The sequence below is a fragment of the Xenopus laevis genome, chromosome 3L (genome assembly GCF_017654675.1).
Source record: "Xenopus laevis strain J_2021 chromosome 3L, Xenopus_laevis_v10.1, whole genome shotgun sequence".
Classification (NCBI taxonomy): domain Eukaryota; kingdom Metazoa; phylum Chordata; class Amphibia; order Anura; family Pipidae; genus Xenopus; species Xenopus laevis.
Window position 1 is genome coordinate 75,843,713 of NC_054375.1, and position 23,106 is coordinate 75,866,818.

At 34.9% G+C, this 23,106-nt stretch overlaps 1 protein-coding gene across 2 annotated transcripts in view; it reads left to right on the plus strand.

Moving 5' to 3' along the window:
* Positions 1–23,106, plus strand: part of LOC108711141 (potassium voltage-gated channel subfamily D member 2-like) — a 183,770-nt gene that overhangs the window by 148,954 nt on the left and 11,710 nt on the right. For both annotated transcript variants that reach the window (XM_041586402.1, XM_041586401.1), the window contains exons 2-4: positions 18,637–18,799; positions 19,525–19,620; positions 22,836–22,931. In XM_041586402.1, the coding sequence (XP_041442336.1) occupies positions 18,637–18,799; positions 19,525–19,620; positions 22,836–22,931 (355 nt within the window). The remainder of the gene's footprint in view (positions 1–18,636; positions 18,800–19,524; positions 19,621–22,835; positions 22,932–23,106) is intronic.

Below are 23,106 nucleotides of genomic sequence, written 5' to 3' on the forward strand. Positions count from 1 at the left end.
CAGATTTGATATAGCCTGTCATGTTTAGGCTCTTGACTACCCTGGTGTGAGTCCTCTCTCCCCCCCCCCCCTTTTTCTGAACACTTTATCACTATTTTTTGAACTTTTTATTTTTATTTTAATTTTATATTTATTTTTATTTTTATATGTTTATTTGCTTAAAAATTCTTGACTAGTCCTTAAGTATGTCTCATTTCTTGATACTATAAGCCTCTAAAACTGATTCTTTGAAAAGTTATGTTTAATTATAAGTACATATCACGCTAGCAACCAAGATCGCTACGCTTTCAATTTTCTAGCTACAACTTCAGTTTTGATCTACATTGTTTCCTTAGTTTTTCCTTTGTTATCCTCGTTAAGTTGTTTCCATCTGAGTAAAATTCATTAACTATATAGAACCGCACAGAGCTTTGGCTTAAAATGTTTGCCGAAAATAAATAAGAGTTACTAAAAAGAATTTTAATTGATCAAATATGCTCTGAAATCCTATGGATTTATTATATATATATTTAAAAAAGAGAAAAAGAAAGAAAAATGATTTAAGCGTGAAGCAATCTAATTCTTTGGTTTCAACGGAATTGATTATTATATTACACCATTATTATATTATTATATATTTATTTCTCTTAGGTTCTATTTCTTTGATGAGCTTTGTTTCAATAACATTTTTTCCTTATAATATAAAGGTTTTAAAATTATTTGTTTAAAAACGGCATTTTAAGGTGTACTACAGCTTTGAAATAGTTAATAACAGGAGTTTCCAATGAACGCTAAATACCGGCTTTGATCGAATTACTAGTGTAGGATGATGTCATTTCCTAAAAACTCCTTTAAAAAGCCGTTAGAAGTTTCTGTGAAATTATGCCTATGACTACGTATCGCTTAGATACGAAACGCGTCAGGATGCAATGGTTTTAATGTATTTTGAAATAAAGCAATAACTTTTACTCACTACAAGAGGTTTCCGGAGTGCTTGCTGACTTTTTCCTAAACTCCATATGTTGCACCCCAACTGTTTACATTTGAATGTGACTCACAGGTAAAAAAGGTTGGGGGCCCCTTTGCCAGAGTATTGTATTATGTACTACAGTGTTGCAGAGAAAAATATATGTTTATTGCAATGTCTAGTCCTTACTTTGCAAATGTATTAGTTTATCTGTAAAGTCTATACAGTATGTGGTTGTACATTCGCCAGCTTGTGGCAGAATTTGCTCTATCCCTGGTTTTTGGTTGATTCTTGATTCCTCTAAGAATAAACAAAGGAAAAGGAGCAGATAGATACTGTACTTCATTCAATAGCAATTTGATTTACAAATATCTTAAAAATAATTGAATGTTTTGTATTAATGTACATTGAAAAGTTACTTAAAATGAAATTTGCTTTCACTAAGAATTATTTTTATATTTGGATTTACCACCCCTTAAACTACATGTAATCAGCTGAACATAACCATTCAAGGCAAAGTAATTATTCTAAAAGCACCATTAACTTTCTGTCATCTAAAATGCAGACTACTCAAAATATCCAGAACAAAAAAGACAGCTTTTAGTAGCAGACTATATGTCTCATGCTCACGCAAAGGCTTGAAAGAGTGTTGTCTATCTTTTAACTATAGTAACTATATAATATGCCATGTGTTCAAGGGCTGAATAATAGAAAAAGAATGTCATAAAAAAGTCTCTTCTCCCTTGGGCAGGCTAGGGGCTATACAATGCTTTGTACAGACACCTAAACAACACTAGTTTAAAGGTTCATTTCATCTTTCTTTTTTAAAGTGAATTGAAATCTCTCTCTCTCTCTCTTTCTCTCTATGTATATAAATAAATTGCACCTACTGCAAATTATAATTTTTTGCATGTTATGTATCTCTTAGTTGCACCAACAGCATTTTTATTTTTATATACATTTCTGACTTTTTAACAATATTGCTTGTGCTAAATGATATTTTTCCTGTGCTGGATATCTGTTTTTATGTGTTTAGTATTGTGCTTCTCACAAACCGGGTGTGGTCCAAAATATGGATTCGAAGTCAGGTTACCTACTGCTGTTGTAGTATAGTCTTCATAAATGAATACCAGCCATAGTACAGTTACACATATTAATGCGGGGCTTAATTCAACTGGTTTTTTATGCTATTAGGCAGTGAGTTGCAGAAGTGGTGGGGGTGGGCCAATGGTGGAGAAAAGACTACTGATTCTCATTATTTACATTGTCAACATTGTGTAGGATAAAGATTCCCTAACCTGTCCTCTGGTCCTTCAAATCCTGCTTGTTTACATAGTATTCTCAGAGCAATGCCGGTGATCAGTCAACTACAAAAGTGGATCTGACAGTATTCCCTTATCGATTCACATATTAAACAACTTCTGCACTAGGAATGGCTCCTCCAGGACACTTATCCTGTCAAAGAAGTCTACTTTGAAATATTTAGTTACTTGGGTTCTAATTGTACAGCATAAAGAAACACTCCCACACAAATATGATTTTATTTGATTATTTTAAACAATATTTATATAAAAGAATAATGTCCCATACAACATAAACCAGTACCAACCATAAGAACAAAATAGCAGGTGGGAAAAATGTCTATAGAATTAGGGGCTATCTACTAAAACTTGAATTTATCTCATATTTTTATTAAACCAAGCTCAACAAAACTCTCATCCAATATTTTATCTTATTTATCAATAAAATAACTAGAAAAAGTCAGGTCAGGAAAAAACTCAATAACATCGAGCGAAAACTCAAATTGTAAAAATTTTTGGGATTTGACGCCCAAATTGCTTGATTTTTCTCCGATTATCAGACAAAACCCAGAGCAGATCACAATATCTTCAAATTGTAAAAGGGACATCTGCCATTGACTTATACATGACCTTGACAGGTTTTAGATGGCAGATTTTTGGATTCAGACTTTTTGCAGTTTCGGGGTATAATAAATCTCCAAATTGTTTCCTCTTAAAATTCGAGTTTTGGCCTAAAAAACCTCTACCAGAAAAAATCAAGGTTTAGTAAATAACCCCCTTAATGTTTTTGCTAAATAAGGTCTTTTTTTTTTTACTTTAGCTATTAAAATGTAATGTGAAGGGGGGTGTCCGGCATTTTCCTTTTTTTCTGTATCTACTAGACTAGGCCTTGGCCACTCTGTCACTATGTTTATTTGTGAGCTGTGTATCTAACAATATTATTAGGTTATGCACATATATCATAAATATTTAATAGGTTATCACTGGATGACAGATATTGTGTAAGGCTTAGCCCTTGTTATAGTTCTGCTGTTTATTCCCAGTGGTACAACAGCCCTATGACACTAAACAAGTCAGCCCAGACGTTATTCCCATGCCTCAGTGTCCTCTCCTTCCTTTTAGGCATTAATGTCCATTTAATTTTCATTGCAAGGGCTGTTAACATCAGCCTTTAGGTTTTTTGTTAGGAATTTCTGCCTTGCATAAGTATTACAGAATCACATACTTATTGTTTAATTGCTTGTGAATCGCACTTTCATTAGCAGTTTAGTTAGCAGTATATTCATTAAGCCTAATTCATGAAACCTAAGAAAATCTAACTGACTTTGTAAGTGTCTTATAGAACTGAAATGGAGTCAAATAAAAAATTAATTGTATGTAAAATTCTGAAAAGTGGGCAAATTATCAAGTAAAATCTATATGCAGTAAATGTTGAGCAAATACTGATACATTTAGTTACAATATTAATATTCTATGTATCCTTGATAGAGTCGAAGCAAATAAACATCCATCATCAGTTCAATTGTACCAGGAGTGCCATTGTTTGTTTTCTACATAGAGTCGAAGGACAGACTGTTGTCTAAACTGCTTCTATACATCATTACAACTGCAATATAGTACATGCACATCCAACACAAGGCTCTCTGTTGCTTTTTCAATAATTCTTTTAAACCAAATTCACAGATTATCACTTATTGAATATATACAGTACAGCATATCACCTACAGAAAATGTTGTAGGGCATCTTTAATCTAAGTTCTGTCTGCATGTTGGGATGAAATTTTATTTGCTGCTTAGAGGCCGATCAACCACTCCAATTAGTATACGTGGGTATGTGTTAAAAGGGACGTATATTACTATTCTTAGCATGGACAAACACTCTATGGCAGGAGTGCCCAAAAGGAAGATCGGATCTACCAGTAGACCTTTTGTTAGTGATCAGAAGATCTCAAGACACTGTCAAAAAACACATTGAATAAATCACCCTTATGTTTTAGTCTTTTCATTCAGATATTTATTCTGTTAAGGTTACATAAATAGTTGTTTTTTTTAACTATAGCAATATAAATTCTCTTATAAATCAATATAATATTTATGTAATATTTTCTATGGAACAGAATGCTATGGGACAACATCACTAAAAGAAGACCCCACATTACTAAATTATGGACACTCCTACTCTATGGCCACATGCTGAAAGTTCAGCCATTTTTGTAGCAATGAAAATAGAAGTAAAAACATTTTTTACATCCTTACATACAAACATGGTCATTTTAAGGTATACTTTATCAAGGGCCGAAGTGAAAATTAGAATTTTCAAATTCGAATTTCGAATTTTCAACTTATTTTATGGCCAAAACAGTCAAATTTGACTGGGGAATTGTTAAAATTCAATTTGAGGTTTTTTTTTAATTCGAATTCGATTTTTGAAATGTATCATACACTGGCCCTTTAAGAACTCGAATTTGACTATTCGCCACCTTAAACCTGCTAAATTGCTGTCTTATCATTATGGATCTTGGGATCGATATGGAATTATTTGCAGCCTTCCTGACATCCAAGTTTTTTCCGGAGACAAAAACTCTAATTTTAAAAACTCGAATCAAATTTGTTTCGAATTTGCGGGATTGTATTCATCTGAGTTTATAAAATTGGATTTTTTTTTTTTTAATAAATTGCAATTGGTTAAATTTCAAGTTCATGGGAGTTTATGGGAGTTTAAAATAACTCCCATGAATTCAAAATTCGACCCTTGATAAATCTGCCCTTAATTGTTGTGTATTTTTTCTGGCAATAAATATGATGACATTACCAGCACCACCACTCATTTCCTTTTATAGTAAGTAGGAATACCATAGTAGGAATATTGGTGACTATGTCACACAGGAAAATATCTGAACATAAGTATTAATATATTCTTTTCAGATAAGAAACCCTCAATATCTATTTTAGCCTCATTGATTGACATTGTCTTTAATAAGCTGAGACCTGTGGCGATTCTAAGTTTTTATTAGAAAGCAGATAAAGAGCCCAACAATGGAAGAAGTACACCAATATTCAAAGCCAGAAGTTAGCCATAAAAGTAAAAAAACTAGACGTGACGTACAGTTACAAAGATTAATGTGATAGGCCTATGCTTTTACAATCTGCTAAACCCATGTAAAGCCTAATAAAGTGTTAAGTGCCAAAGATACTGAATGAAATGCTTGTTATTTACCTGTACATGTAAAGGAAGCTTTATCCAGATACCAATAACCAAAAAGCTTAATAGATAGATTTATAGATCCTTTTTCTGGAAAACACCAGATCCAAGGCATTCCAGATAATAGATCCTATACCTGTGTTAGAATATTAGTGTAATAGAATTAGAATACCAGTCAAATTAAATTATTTTTAAAAAGCAAAAGATGTGGAAATGTAGAACTGCATTTATCTTTTTACTAGGTTAATATTATAAGTCAGTAAAGATGAGTTGTAATTAGTCAAAAAGCAAATACATTTTATAAGAATATGGGCATCAATGACAGCAACAGAATAAGGACTTGAAAAAATTGTTATTTAGAGTAAGAAACAAACAAAAGGAAATGCACTGGTGTGTATCCTGTGTACTATTAAACTACTATTAACACCAGAACTTTGAATGAACACAAAAAATATCAAACAAAATATAACATTCATTTATTGTTAATAATTGAAAGGAATGATATTTTGATACAAGCAAACTGATAAGAAAATATGAAATGCTTGATAATAATATAAAGTACATTATAACAAGTGCCTAATGGGGATATAGTGCATTTGAGAGTTAGAACTTATAAACCAGTAGCTTTGGTGGCTGTGAGAGCATAAAGGTTACTGCATACATCAATAAGTCTCTATTTGTATTGCTTTTATAACACTGAATGAAACATGGTAGGCAAGGTTCTATATCGGAAAAGCAAATGCTTTTATAATTTATTATAATATGAACATGAAATTAATATATCAGAACTTGGAAAGAAAAAATAATTGAAATATAAAAAGCAGTCATTGGTATTCTGGGAAGGAGAGTGAGGGATATTGAGCTGAAATTGCATGTGATAAGTAAATGGAAGAAATCAGTGCAGCTGGCAAATATATACAGAGCAAGCTTGTAGTAGCTTAATGAGATATGAGAACATAGGCTATGGGATGATAATGTTAAATTGCAGAGGCAAATGGAAAATAATTCATTTGAGTAGCAGGATATAGAGCATGAACAATAAATTGAAAAGCAGTAGACAAACAGTATACATTTATTTTATAATCTAACGACAACAGCCTTAGGACCTGCCTATTGAGGCTAGCTTATTTCCAAATACACCAGATGCTGGCTACAGAGATTTTAGGAAACCCAGTTTGCTTGAAAATAAGTACAATAATTCCAGTGGTTCAGACTACAGTTGGCATACTCTAAAAAATCCATCACAATTCCATACCCTCTTAAAAACAGGGTGAGGAAAATATAACAAAGATTACAAATCTTGGCAAACCTAGTACAATATTTTTCTCCTTGTGAATGTCATGGAAATTCAGACTTAAGCTCTGTTTTATAGTCTTTGGAATGTAAGACATAAGAATGCACAAGAGTAAAAGGGAGTTACCAATGGGAGAGCAAAGAACCAGTCTTAGAGCCAGAAAAAGTGGTTCTGCCTCAAGGCCAGGGTACTAGTGAACAGAATTCATTCAAGTCAGGTGGGCTCCCAGGGGAATCTGCATACAAAGAATTGTATTCTCTCTTAGTAGTCACTTAGTCTCTGTTGAATGTAGATAATATTGTATCAAGTATCCACCCAAAAATTCCTAAAAAATTATATAAATGTATCATATAGACCTGCATTCACATTACTATAAAAGAGTAAACAAGATTTTTCGACCAATGTTTATATCTAATCTGCCTAAATGTGTAAGATTTAGTATGGCTATATTTCAGTTATACTAGTCACAGGGTTGTCCATTACGGTAACTAAAATACAGCCATACTAAACCTTACATTTTTACTAAAAAAACACAGAAATTTAACTTTTCTGGAGAGAGCAAGTATCAGCAACAGAGATACAATATTGTAATGTTTTACTTACTGTTACGGGCAGTTTACATTCAACTAGCTACAGCTGAGGTGCTTCTTTGCCTAATTTCAGGCTTCTTACGAATATAAAGGTACTAAAAATTGAATTAATAATTCTCATATTACATACAAACAAACAAGCCTTTATTATATCAAGTGTAGTTCAAACTTGTACCTGAAGGGGAAGTCACTGACCCCTTTCAGCACTTCTTTGATACTTTGAGACTGATCCAGGCCCAATTCACAAATAGTACAGGCAGTGTAGACCTTTTTCCAGTGGTCATTTACAGATACAACTGACTGAAAGTCTCCTTTCTGTATTCATTATTTGTCATTTAGCCACTGCACATTAAGGGACAGATTTATTACGTGGTGTAAAAAAACGCAGGATAATTCATCACACATCACTAGGCTTCACCATGTAAAGAACAGGTTTTTTTCTTGGAGAGACTCCCGCCAGAACTTACTTACAAAGGTCTGAAGTACTGATGGGTGAATCTGACCCATTTTGCTTCGTCAAAAAAACATAAATTAGAGAAAATTCGCCAAAATGCATTGAAGTCTATGGGGCCGATTCACTAACTTCGAGTGAAGGATTCGAAGGTAAAAAACTTCGAATTTTGAAGTTTTTTTTGGGCTACTTAGACCATCGAATGGGCTACTTTGACCTTCAACCTTCGACTACGACTTCGAATCGAACTATTCGAAGTAAAAATCGCTCGACTATTCGACCATTCGATAGTCGAAGTACTGTCTCTTTAAAAAAAACTTAGACCCCCTAGTTCGCCATCTAAAAGCTACCAAAGTCAATGTTAGCATATGGGGAAGGTCCCCATAGGCTTGGCTAACTTTTTTTGATTGAAGGATATTCCTTCGATCGTTGGATTAAAATCCTTCGAATTGTTCGATTCAAAGGATTTTATCGTTCGATCAAAGGAATTATCCTTTGATCGTTCGATCGGACTATCTGCGCTAAATCCTTCGACTTCGATATTCAAAGTTGAAAGATTTTAATTCCTAGTCGAATATCGAGGGTTAATTAACCCTCAATATTCGACCCATAGTGAATCGGCCCCTATGGGTGTAAAAAAAAATTTTTTGTCACGCAATGCGGTTCGTCTATGGGCATCATTTTTGCGGCAAAACTCAGTGGAAAATTTCGCTCATCACTAGTCTGAAGCAATGTAAAATAACTACAGCAAATCTGGCGTTCGTATGGCGTGAAATAAAACACTCCTTGATAAACTCGCCATTTATATTACACAGCTTTTTACACCATTTTTCAGCAAATTTCATTTTACACAGCATACTATATCCCTAATACATTTACAAATAAAACCAGTGCCCTGGTGGGTAAACAAATAAGTAATGTCATGGATTTCCTTCTTTAGGGGACAGTTTTAAAATAGTTTATTACTTTGAAAAGTGCATGAAAATAAAATGATGCAAGGTTTCTTTAGAAATATTTTTTCTAAAAATCCAATAGGAATGAATGGAGAGCAGTGGAATTTTACTGCAGTGATATATAATTTCACACTTTGATAACCTATGTTTTTGATATCATGCCACATAGCTGAAGCAGTGTGTATTGTGGTGTTACCAAGTAAAACAAGGATGGAATTACTGTACTTATCCAGCAGAATACCCTGTTGCTCTCTACATATAGTTCTCCACACCTAGATCCCAATCTACTGCTATAATCTAAAGTGTATGATAAACAGGGTGGTATTTGCAACTAGAAAAGTTTGACAGTTGTCCCTTATCCTATATATATATATATCCTATATACATAGAATAGTTTATTAACTTGAGCATAAACCTACATTACTTAAATTTGCAAAGTCTGGTTTATTAGCTGAGGTGAGGTAAAAGTAAGGTCTTACCAGGGATCCAACATTTTTCATTCTTTGAGTCAATGACCATTTTTTTTTTTACAATGAAGTAATTTATTATCTTTAGCAGAAACCAATAGAGCCATTGAGTTGTTGTGCACTATGGGGTCTATTTATCATGCTGTGTAAAAAGTGGAATGAAGCATTACCGGTGATGTTGCTCATAGCAACCAATCAGATATTTGCTTTTGTTTTCTAACTGTTGAAATCGAATTGTTGATTGGTTGCTCAGCGCAACATCACCGATAATGCTTTGCTCCACTTTTTACACAGCATGATAAATAGGCCTTTATGACTACTACATTTCTCTTCAGGTTAACAGGAAAACATTATAATCAGTGTATAACTGGCTTTCATTTTGTTTTGCCCAAATACAGGTACTCTTTGTAATCTATCTTTCAGGCAGTTCTATATCCAAGTACAAAAAGTATGCTTAAAGCCAATATTCTTTAATCTAATCAGTAAACTTCTGTGCAGTAGAGTATCAAAAAATTTAAATAAATCACATCCACTGCCACCCCTAGGTTTCCACTCGCCCTTGTAGTAGGCAATTTGATTGGTCTGGCAGAATCTACTGAACTTAAAACCAAAAAAATATTTTATCCCTTAATATGTTTACCAAAAGTAAACTAACCAGTCTACAGTATCCTAGCCGACGAAAAACTGTTTTTGCTGCAACACATTATGCATTTGCCAATTCCTTGGTACAATGCCATATATCAATGACAAATTGTTATGTAAAGTGGCCTGGCAACCATAAAGCTAAGCTTAGCACCATATATTGTTTTCTTTTTCTTCAAATTATTTATTTATTATTTGAATTCAGTTTTTTGCTACCCATCCCAAAGCTAATCATCTGCTAAGCCAAAGAATTTTTTTGTCAGCATTGTCTGCTTTTTGGGAATATCCAGAGATGCATATCTGCTTTATAGTATAGATATAGGATCTTTTATCCTGAATGCTTGGGATATTCCATACCATAGAAGGAGGATTGCTGGCTCCAGTGTGTCCTGGTCATTAAATGGTACTGCTGTAGATTCCCTGGAGTCTGTGTCACACTCCCGAAGTACATATATCATAGAGAAGAAAGGAATAAACAGCTTCAGGCAGTACTTAATAAACTGCAAGTGTTCATTTATTAGCAGTGTGCAACACTACATGTTTCGGGTACAAACTTGAAAAAGGGTTTGTACCCGAAACATGTAGTGTTGCACACTGCTAATAAATGAACACTTGCAGTTTATTAAGTACTGCCTGAAGCTGTTTATTCCTTTCTTCTCTATGATATATTCCATACCATGTAGCAAGTGTGTTAAAATTATCTAACCATGAAATAGGTTTGCTGCAAAAATCACACCCATAGATTAGTGAAAAAATGTGTCGCAAATCAAAAAAAAATTTTGTCACCCATACACTTTAATGCATTTTGGTGAATTTTCAACGAATCAAAAAGGTGCAGGTTTGCCGATCACTATTTGCCACCAATTTGGATTTGTGCAGCTTAGTTACCATCAAATACAAGGTACAATTTTATTATTACAGAGAAAAAAAGAAAATAATTTTTAAAAATTAGAATAATTTGCTTAAAATGGACTCTACAGAAGATGGCCTTCCTGTATAAGGGGAGCTCTCTGGATAAGGCATCCCACACCAATATTTTAAAGGCACTCCATTAAACATATGTGTTTAATCCTGTCTGCCCTTCTAAAATGTAGGGTTTTTGTGATTGCATCATTGTATATATTTGTCTCTCCAAGGTAATAGTGAAGGAAATCATGTTTTGATTAATCACAGTACTGAGTATCCTAGTAGCACTTTATAAATAAAGTTATACATAATGTATATACTATTCCTGAAATTGCACACAAGTGTTGGAGATAATGTCAGCATTATTGTTACTGGATACAAAACTATATATCTGCTGAGTTGGTTACAAAAATAATTAAAGTACATGAGACAAAAAGTTATTATTTAAAATATTCACATACTTTGGCTTTTTTGGTTATTCCGTTGCAACAGTCAATGTCAGGAAAACTGAAATCACCCATAATTACAGCTTGACCTGGTTCTGAAGGTTTTTGTAGTAGAGGTTGAATACTATTCTCCTTACTCCTCACACTGGGAGGTTTGTAGCATATTCAATGATACATGTCTTAGTTGTTAACTAAATGAAATCTCTACCCTTCCGTACTGCCCCTACGTTTCTTGTATGCCCTTAGTCAATTCACTAAGATTGAACTGACTATGAAGATTTTCATTCATCCAGGTCATGGTATATCTAGTATAGGTAAATCTAAAAACAACTGGACTTGCTGAGTAATCATTGAAGATGAAATTAGTGAAACGTCTTCAATGATTACTCAGCAAGTCCAGTTGTTTTTAGATTTACCTATACTAGACTAAGATTGGACTGGAACTCTAGCCAATGAAGAGCAGGCCCATTTTTATGCCAATTAATATGCATTCTGTGTTGTAGTTTGAGCTATTCTTCAGTTACCCACCAGATAAAGATACATCAACAAACTTTTTTTTAAAATACATGCCCAAAAAATGACTTGTCCTTTAATGACTTAGGGGAGGGTATTGTAGGTAATGTATCAGGGAAACTGGCAATCTGACTAAGTGGCAGATGAGATTCAGTGTCGATAAATGAAAAGTCAGTACCAGGGATGTAAAAATATGCAATACCCTTAATGGGACTGCACTTGGCAAATCCATAATGGAAAAGGACCTTGGAGTCCTTCTAGATAATAAACTTGGCTGTAGCAAGCAATGCCAGTCAGCAGCTTCAAGGGCAAACAAGGTCTTGAGCTGTATTAAAAGGGACAGATTCGCAGGAGGAGAGGATTATTCTTCCACCTTAAAGGACATGTCAACCCCCCAGCCAAAAATCTTATCTGTAAAAAGCCCCACTGTGATCTTTAAATACCTGTCTCTGCGGTCACTGAGAAGTTAACAGAGCGGCTCCTCCGTTCCCTTGATCTGTCTGCATATCGGCACCTTGTTCGCTCCCTCTCCCCCCTCCCTTCAGAATTCTCCTTGGCTATGGCGTGGGGAGCATGCGCCCTTTCTCTGCTTCAGTACAGCTGAAGCTTGCGTCATCAAGTTTTTATTGGTTAAAGCTACCGCACAGAAAGCCCAGGCGGAAGGCACTATGCGCACATGCACATTTAGACCAGGAAGCCAGAAGCGATGACGCCAGGTAGGGAAAATGGCCACCGGTTGAAAAGTTTAATGCAGTTAGGCACAAAGCGACGGTGCAGGATGTAGGATCCGAACGGGGGTGTGAAAATGATGCGGTTGGGGTCAGGGTAAGTTGCTCTATGCACATAGACTGGCACCACAAAAATACTTTACATGTCCTTTAAAGAGCATTGGTAAGGCCCCCATCTAGAATAGATCTGGTCTCCAGGTAGATATTATTGAATTAGAGAGGGTTCAGAGAAGGGCCAACTAAGCAGGTAAAAAGGCATGCAAAGTCTCAGTTATAAAGAAAGACTGACCAAGTTGGGGTTGTTAAAACTAGAGAAGAGGTGCTTAATGGGGCATATGATAACTATGTATACACACATATATATATATATATATATATATATATATATATATATATATATATATATATATATATATATATATATATGGGGATCTTCAAAATAATTTTTTTTTTTTGGTAATATTTACCAGTAGGTCCTTCCAGCAGACACAAGGGCAACTATTCCAATTAGAAAAAAAGGAGATTCAAGTTAAATATTCAGAAAGGTTTACAGTGAGGCCAGTGAAGCTGTGGAAGGAGGGGGTAGATTGCTTTTTAGCAAGTGAGGGAATACATGGTTATGGTAGATAGCTCATAGTACAATTTGATCCAGGTACTGGTCTGATTGCCATCTTGGAGTCAGGAAGGAATTTTTTCCCTCTCTGAGGCATATTGGAATGGTTTCAAAATGGGGTTTTCTGCCTTTCTCTGGATCAACTAGCAGTTAGGCAGGATATATATATATATATATATATATATATATATATATATATATATATATATATATATATATATATATATATATATATATATATATACACACATACAGTATATATATATATATATATATATATATATATATATATATATATATATATATATATATATATATATATACAGTATATAGACTTAGAAGGTTGAACTTGATGGACGTGTGTCTTTTTTCAACCTATTTCAACTATGAAATGCATTTGTCATTATAAACAACATGTACTGTACTTACCTTAAATTGCAATTATTAGTGGTGCTTGCGAAGCAAAGCATCACTACTGTTATCTTGTTAGTGGTGCTTGCGAAGCAAAGCATCACTACTGTTATCTTGCAAACTTATTTTTTAGTGGTGCTTGCGAAGCAAAGCATCACTACTGTTATCTTGCAAACTTATTTTTATTCTTCTTCCGTATGAAAGTTTGGCGCGTAACTAGTCCCGCACCGTTTGTCCTAGACCCATGAATGAGGTGTCAAATCGTGCGGCTTAATCGGGAATGGGGTGGTATGACTTTTCTAAGGGGTGGGTGGTTAATTGCCTCTTGCGGGGGCAATTAACCACCCCGAAAAGTCCCATAGATTAACATTGAGGCCAACTTTTGACGGATTCTAGCGCAGAGAGGGAATCTTGTAGAAACGTTAAATTTACCACATTTGAAGAGGTTTGCGACCTGTGTCAGATGATACCCCACACGAGGGTATAAGTTTTACCCCCGGGGCAGGAGAGGTCCCCAAATTTGCCCCATTGACTTATAATGGGGAATTTATCGAATAATTAGTTTGTCGCAGACCCATGAATGAGGTGTCAAACCGTTCAGCTTATTCGGGAATGGGGTGTTGTGACTTTTCTGTCCTATTTTGGGGACCCAAAAAAGTGAGCGGAGCCGCAAACAACCAATCAGATTTTCCCTATTGACTTCAATGAGAAAATGTAAACAGCTGTAATTCTCACAGTAATAAAGCCAGAGCTCCCAAACTTGGCACCGTGGGTCACTGGGTGACTGCAGCCAAAATTTACAAAAAGTGGGCGGAGTCTACAACAGCCAATCAAATTTCAGCCATTCAATTAAATAGGAAAATTTTAAACTGCTGCCGCTCTTAGACGGTTAATGGCAGCCTCCTCAAAGTTGGCACAGTTGGTCACTGGGGGACTGGGATTAAAATTAAGAAAAGTGGGTGGAGCCAAAACCAACCAATCAGATTTCTTTGATTGGTTTTAATGGGAAAAATTAAGAAGGCTGCCATTCTCTCAGTATTGATGTCAGGGACCTTGAATATCACAAATGTGGTCGCTGGGGGTTTCCACTTCAAGTTTAGAAAAAGTGGGCGGAGCCACCAACAACCAATCAAATTTCATTCATTGATTTTCAATAGAAAAAAATAGAAATGCTGCCATTTTTACACATTAAATGACAGCATTCCCAAACTTTGGTATGTTAGTCACTGAGTGACTGTGGTTCACAATTAGGAAAAAAGGGGCGGGGCAACAACAGCCAATCAGATTTGGGCCTGAGTTTTGCCACGGCAAGCACCACTCACATTTTCTTCAGGAAATGTACCTCTCTAGTTTCTAATGTTATCTCTTGAAATACAAATTAAATTTATACAATATATTATTATTGTTATTGTTATTATTATTATTATTATTATTATTATTATTATTATTATTATTATTATTATTATTATATAAATTTGAAATGTATATCAATTCCCCTAGTTGTAGTATGAAACAGGTCTGACAGTGTAAAAACCATTTACTTTGCATTAATATTTATTGTTATACTTTGTAGAAAATTCTATAGGAAAAATAGGTCAGTAATAAAAAGGAATAGTATCTTCCATGAATCCTGTCCCAATATGTGTACTGCACGTTTTAAATGAATATACACATAAAAATTCATTACTTAACATGCAACAGAAGCCGAAGTTTTATTAAGTCTGAAATATGGAACATGCTGCCACAAGCTAGTTCCCATTCTTTGTATTATGCTTTAAGTATATTTTTATGTGCAAATTGCACAGTCCTGTGGTAGGAATTAGCATCTTTCATATGCATGGTTATTGCAGTAAATTTCCAGGCTTACAATTATTTCAAATATCCTTCAGCAACATTCATTTGTTGACAAAGTAAGTAAAATAAAATGGTGGTGATTAGCATGCAAAATAAACAGTTGCAATAGATTCCACATGCAGGGGTGAAATATTAAATATCTGCAAATAATATCTAATTTGCCTTATTGCTATCATAATGAGTCTGTCAGCTAATCTTTTATTGCCTTTTATTCCCTATGAGTTAAAAGCAGACAGAGAACATTTTTTCATGTATTGAATTTGTACGTGTTCTAATTGGTCTGGATTTGAAGCCTCTGTAGTGTCACCTTGGAAGATCTAACTGTAAGGTGTGATCGAAATAAAGAAAATAGATTTCTAGATCAGTATAGATTGTGATCATTTTAATATAATTGTTGCACCCTTTTTCTCGCTATCTCTGTCGTGTTTGTGAAGAATAAGTACAACAGGAGAAAAAGAGGCTTTTTAATTGTACCATAAATTCAGAAAACATACATTTTTGAATATAGTTCAATAAGGTATTAAAGCAAAGGGATTAAGTCAACATTGATTAGCATTCCCTTTAAGCAAATTTTCCTTCATCTGTTCCTATTTGAAAAAACAAGTACAATTTAATAAAAGAGACATAAACGACCATCATTAAGTTCATCAGTAATGCTCTGATATGATGGTAAACTGCTGCTGACTAGGTCAGACGTGTATAAATAAAGAATTATACTGTTATAATACACAAAAGCTATGAATATCTTGTAAATTATATCCTTATAAACGGTGAGTTCTGATGTCATCAGTTATAAACGGTGAGTTCTGATGTCATTTCTGTCACATGACTCACTGAAATTTGTGTATTATAATAAATAAAGTACCCCCAGTTGCAAAATATGAGCATATTAGAAGTTACCTCGGAGTTCCATGACCAGTATAAAAACACTCGGCCTTCGGCCTCGTGTTTTTATATGGTCATGAAACTCCTCGGTAACTTATAATATCCTTATATTTTACAAGAGGGGGTACTTTATTCACTATATAACTTACATTTAAAATAATCACACACACACCCCTTCTTCTACGATTCATAGATATGGGAAGTTCAGATATGGGATCCATTGGCCACAATACTTGGGTAAATAATGCTAAAATACCAGAAACACACAAAAAAATACAGAATATAACTGTCTACATCTTACAGGTATGGGACCTGTTATCCAGAATTTTCGAAACCTGAGGTTTTCTGAATAACTGATCTTTCCGTAATTTGGATCTTCATGCCTTAAATCTACTAGAACATCATTTACAAATTACCCAATAAGCTGGTTTTGCTTCCAATAAGGATTAATTATAACTTAGTTGCGATCAAGTTAAAGGTACTGTTTTATTATATCTATAGTAATAATCAATTCAACTGGACTTGCTGTATTTTCTTTTTTCTTGAAGATGTTTTGCTAGTCATCCGACTGGCTTGAGAGAAAAGATGAAAAATTAAACAAAATTGAGAAAGAAAAAAGAAATCATTTAGAAAAATGTGGAGTCTTTCTGTAAATTGGAGCTTTCTGTCTAACAGGTTTCTGGATAACCATTCCATACCAGTACTAAAAAAATAATTTAAAGGTGAACTACCCTTTTAGGTAGGAAGAAAAAAGAAATAACGTTTTAAAATGAGGACTATTTTGTTAAAATTGACTCTATCAGAGATAACTTTGCAAAAATTCTGAGTTTTCTGAATATCGGGTTTCCAAATGAGACATACATTACCTGTACCAGTGTTCGTGTGTAATAAGTACCCTTAATCAGCATAGGACTGTTGATATGGGAAGCAACACAGCAGATCTATGCTCTAACTCAAAATTTTTCCTTGACCTTGTAATATGAATAGAGCAAGATGCAAAAGTGCATAAAAGTGTGCCCTTTGAGCCTGTTTTTTGCATTTTTCCTCATTATTATTACAAGGGCAAGGCAATGTTACATTCATTTGAATTATGGCATAGATCAGCTGTAGCCTGAGAATGGACTACAAGGAGTTGTGTCTCAGTCTTTATGTAGTATTTTCTATGTGCATCCAGAAAGAACAGGAGGTTGAAAACACATCAGTGCCCCTTGTGATGTGCAAACTGGGAAATACAGGGGGTGCAAGGTGCTAGTACTTAATAAATGTGTAAGACATTAAGCATTAGCACTTTGCTAGATTCATAATTATCAACAAATACAAAAAATTCCACAAAACTCTCCAAATGGACGTTTTGCTTTTATTTGTTGCTATTGTGATTTTCCCCTACTAATAGAAGTATCCAGTAGTGTCTGTTGTGCAGTCTTGTATTCAAAGGTGTTTATCATTCTGAAAAAAAAAGAAATGATTAGCTCCAGTAGGAATAGATCTAGTTATAAATGACCATTGAACATACATATTTTATACCGTACATGTAGTATAGTTAAACCAATATTATTTTTTATCTTTAAAAGCAAATGTAACCATTAATACATAATGATAATCTGCACAAAACTTGTGGTTCAAAAGAGCATTTACAGAGTAAAAGGCCATCATGCCATCTGGTGGACAGTCCACATGTATGAAATTACTAAGCAGGAAATCATTTTATTCTTTGGAAAGCTGCAGCTTCTATTTTATTGCCAAACCACTATAAATAAATGTATCATTTCCTTTGGATACTATGCTTTCCTCCCATAGTAACAACCTTACAGTTAGCTTAACTGGATCCTAATAATACACATGGTGGTGTCTGTGTGCAAATGTGTTTTTCTTCCTAAACCAGCAAACAGCTCTTTCTATGGTATATCGTAGGAATAAGGTGGGATACAGTGAGGATCCTCGTAGTATTCCATACAGGAATAAACATAATGAGCAGGCACTGCTGAACCAGCAGATGAAGATAAAACTTGACTTTATTCCATGTTTTTAAAACCACATGTGTATTATTTTGTATCGATTGATTATACAGAGTGGTTCGGCCCGGAAAGTGACGGATCTGGGGTATCTACACCCAGGTCCATTCCGTTATCGGGTGAGCCGCAGTTTAATTGAAATCGCTGCCTAGCGAGTAGAGTTTGGGGTTTTTACATACCTGGACCAGTATTTTTACACAGTCAGCTTTTTCATCCATCTCCATTTAGCATAGACCCGCTTTTTGCATTCTTGCATTCCATACATAGCAAAATCATTCTCAGCTGTAATTTTTGACTCCCTAATTTGGATTTTTTTCGCTGCTGAAAAATATATTAATTTGTCCTTTTGTTTTTACATGTACCACTTGCTTTTATGTGAGATAAATATAAATGATTTTATTGTTCTGCCTTTACTTTAACAGGTATGGTGATATGGTTCCAAAGACTATAGCAGGGAAGATATTTGGCTCCATTTGTTCCCTGAGTGGTGTGTTGGTCATTGCCTTGCCAGTCCCAGTGATTGTCTCCAACTTCAGTCGGATTTACCATCAGAATCAGCGGGCAGACAAACGAAAAGCGCAAAAGGTCACTATGTAATATTCATCTATCATTAAATGCATAGTATGTAAATGATCTCTAACAGTTTCATAATTATACTTGAAAGATGCACTATATATTTGAATAAATAAATTACATTTTAATTTTGGTTAATTTAAATTATTAGAATCTGTATGATTTAGAAGAAAATGTAATCTCTAATAAATGTCAGGCATAATTTATTGCATTGGCTTTTGGGGTCATACGTAGATTATTAATTTAATTTGTTTGGGTCACAGAAGATCACTAGAGCACCAGTGCTGGCGGGAGATAGGAGTTATCAATAATCCCAAGGAATTATTATTCACTTTTAAGTAGCACCTCAAGTGCTGAACTAATGCATCAGCTGTAATAACAACTAGGGAGTCATTTATAAGCCGAGTAATTTGCCTTTCTAGCTAACAGATATCAGAATGGTAGCAATGGAGCTTTGGTTTTTAATGAATTAAAAACCCAAGAAAAAAATGATTAAAAAGCCAAGAAAAAAACAGGTTGAGTTTCCAAAACGATAAAATCCCAAATCAGTTTTGTTACAGAAAATGGCAGAAAGGTGAGAATTTCACATTTCATCAGCAGTACTGTTATATCAGGAGAACAGAAGAGATTGTTTTTGTTTCTGTGATCACAATTAACAAATCCATATGGTGACCAATTCTGTTCAATTCATTTGTATCATTTATTTGCCTTAAAAATCTTTTGTTTCTATTTCACAGAAAACAAGGCTCGCCAGGATTCGTATTGCAAAGAGTGGAAGTGCTAATGCTTATTTACAGAGTAAACGCAACGGTTTGCTAAATGAGAAATTGCAGGTAATAAAAATAAAATTCTAGAATTCAAAATTCTAATAGTTAAATTGGGTTGAAAAAAGACAAAGTCCATCAAGTTCAACCCCTCCAAATGAAAACCCAGCATCCATACACACACCCCTCCCTACTTTTAATTAAAATTCTATATACTATATACCCATACCTATACTAACTATAGAGTTTAGTATCACAATAGCCTTTGATACTATGTCTGTCCAAAAAATCATCCAAGCCATTCTTAAAGGCATTAACTGAATCAGCCATCACAACATCAACCGGCAGTGCATTCCACAACCTCACTGTCCTGACTGTGAAGAACCCTCTACGTTGCTTCAAATGAAAGTTCTTTTCTTCTAGTCTAAAGGGGTGGCCTCTGGTACGGTGATCCTCTTTATGGGTAAAAAGGTCCCCTGCCATTTGTCTATAATGTCCTCTAATGTACTTGTAAAGTGTAATCATGTCCCCTCGCAAGCGCCTTTTTTCCAGAGAAAATTACCCCAACCTTGACAGTCTACCCTCATAATTTAAGTCCTCCGTCCCTCTAACCAATTTAGTTGCACGTCTCTGCACTCTCTCCAGCTCATTTATATCCCTCTTAAGGACTGGAGTCCAAAACTGAACTGCATACTCCAGATGAGGCCTTAACAGCAACCTATAAAGACTCATAATTATGTTTTCATCCCTTGAGTTAATGCCCTTTTTTATGCAAGACAGAACTTTATTTGCTTTAGTAGCCACAGAATGACACTGCCCAGAATTAGACAACGTGTTATCTACAAAGACCCCTAGATCCTTCTCATTTAAGGAAACTCCCAACATACTGCCATTTAGTGTATAACTTGCATTTATATTATTTTTGCCAAAGTGCATAACCTTGCATTTATCAACATTGAACCTCATTTTCCAGTTTGCTGCCCAGTTTTCCAGTTTAGACAAATCACTTTGCAAAGTGGCAGCATCCTGCATGGAACCTATAGTTCTGCACAATTTAGTATCATCTGCAAAAATAGAAACAGTACTTTCAATGCCCACCTCCAGGTCATTAATAAACAAGTTGAAAAGCAAGGGACCTAGTACAGAGCCCTGCGGTACTCCACTAACAACACTGGTCCAATTAGAAAATGTTCCATTTACCACCACTCTTTGTAGTCTATCTTTTAGCCAGTTCTCTATCCAGGTACAAATACTATGTTCCAGGCCAACATTCCTTAATTTAACCAGTAACCTTTTGTGTGGCACTGTATCAAATGCTTTAGCAAAGTCTAAGTAAATCATATCCACTGCCATCCCAGAATCGAGGTCTCTACTTACATTCTCGTAAAAAGAAATTAAGTTAGTCTGGCAAAATCTATTACGCATAAAACCATGCTGGCACAAACTCATAGTATTATGATTTGCTATGAAGTCCAGTATCTTATCCTTTATTAACCCTTCGAAAAGCTTTCCTACCACTGACGTCAGACTAACTGGCCTATAGTTTTGAGGCTGAGAACGGGATCCTTTTTTGAATAGAGGCACCACATTAGCAATTCGCCAGTCTCTCGGCACTATGCCAGATCTCAATGAATCCTGAAAAATTAAGTAAAGAGGTTTGGCAATCACAGAGCTAAGCTCGCTAATTACCCTGGGATGAATACCATCTGGCCCTGGACCTTTGTTAATCTTAACATGTTCAAGTCTCTTTTGAATTTCTTCATGTGTGAACCATGCATCATTAGTTGTATTACTAGAATTGGGACTGTTAAGAAGGAAACCTTCACTTACTGGTTCCTCATTTGTGTAGACAGATGAAAAATATGAGTTCAGAATCTGCGCTTTTATTTTGTTTTCATCAACCAGCTGACCCCCCTCTGATAGTAATGCTGTGAAACTTATGGTGTACAGGGCATTTTGCAGCATTTCTGACTGCATCATTACCCAGTTAAAGGGGATTGTTTATGAACACTGCATCTTAGGCAGTAAACTATAGCAACCAATCAGTGATTAGAAGCTGCAGGTTGAACATTGAATGCAATCATCTAATTGGTTACTATAGGTTACTACCCAGGTGCAGATTTTCCAAGTGTTTATAAATGACCTCAAGTATTGTCTGTGAGAAAGTCTACAATAATCTCTATGATTAAAAAAAGGCATAAGGGCTATGGAACAAAAGGCAATCTGAAGTGAGTGTTCCAGAATCACATACTACAGCTACTATATATATAATATGCAATTGAAATATGAAAACTTTAAAGTAACAAGGAGAGAAACATATAAACAGATCAATATTAGTACTGGCATTGGAACTGTTATTCAGAATGAGTGGAGCCTAGGGTTTTCCATAAAACATTTGGATCCCTATACCTTAAGTCTTGTAAAAACTATTTAAACACTAAATAAATCCATTAGTATTATGTTGGCTCTAATATAAATTTATCGTGCTTAGTTCCCATCAATGTGCTGTTGTCATTAGAGAGAAAAAGTAAATCATTAAAAAATGATTTGTTTAAAATGGAGACATGGCCTTCCCACAACTCAAAGCTTTCAGGTTTCTGGTTAAGAGATCCCATACCTGTAATTATTTTAAATTGCTTGTGCCTATGAACATTGTATATTGTAGAATATCCTATGAAGACATTTTAGTTATTGCTGTACTTTTCCACAGTACAGTGTAAATTGTATAAAGTAGGTTGCGAATGAATGTGATTAAATATAATATGATCCAAGTTATAGTTAAGTGTTGCCAGGTGGGTGGCACAAATGGACCAAGATGTTGCTGGATGGTAGTGTTAGTCAGTTAATACAGAGAATTTTCTATCCCAGGCACCATTAACCTTTACAAGTTATGCTGAACTTCAATTCCCAGCAACCTCCATGCCTTGAGAAAGCTTCATTGTACCTAAATGATCACCACCAGTGTCTGCCATAGACATTTCCTATTATTTTAGTGACACGATCATTAGTTACTGAATATCCTTTTACTGGTTTTACAGGACATATTCAAGCTGCCTACTTTCAAACTAGTAAAAATATGGGTTCTGTTATTACAGGTGAATTAGCTGTCCCACCCTTTGAATAAAGATTTGCATTCCCTGTGATGGCTGGAAGTGTGTGACTTTGTTGCTTTGAAATGCAAAACGCTGTTCATGCAGATCTGCATTCATGTAATTTGTTTCATTCTGCTAATATGTTGTACGTCAAAATTGCAGATAGCAATAATGTATTCGTTTGATCCGTAGGGTTCCAGTGAAGAGGAACAGCCGCTTGTTAGCAAATCTGGCTCTACATTTGCAACCCAGCATCACCACCTGCTACACTGTCTGGAAAGAACCACGGTAAGGAAGCTGAGGCAATTTCCTCTCATGAACGGTGGCATAAAATTTGATTTCTATTTGTCTTGTATTAGGAAGTTTTACATTGTACTGATCCGTAGCGACCGTGGAAACATTTGTCTGTTTTATCTCTCTATAGTCTTTCTGTTTACTGCTTTGTTGTTTTTTCGTTCCATAT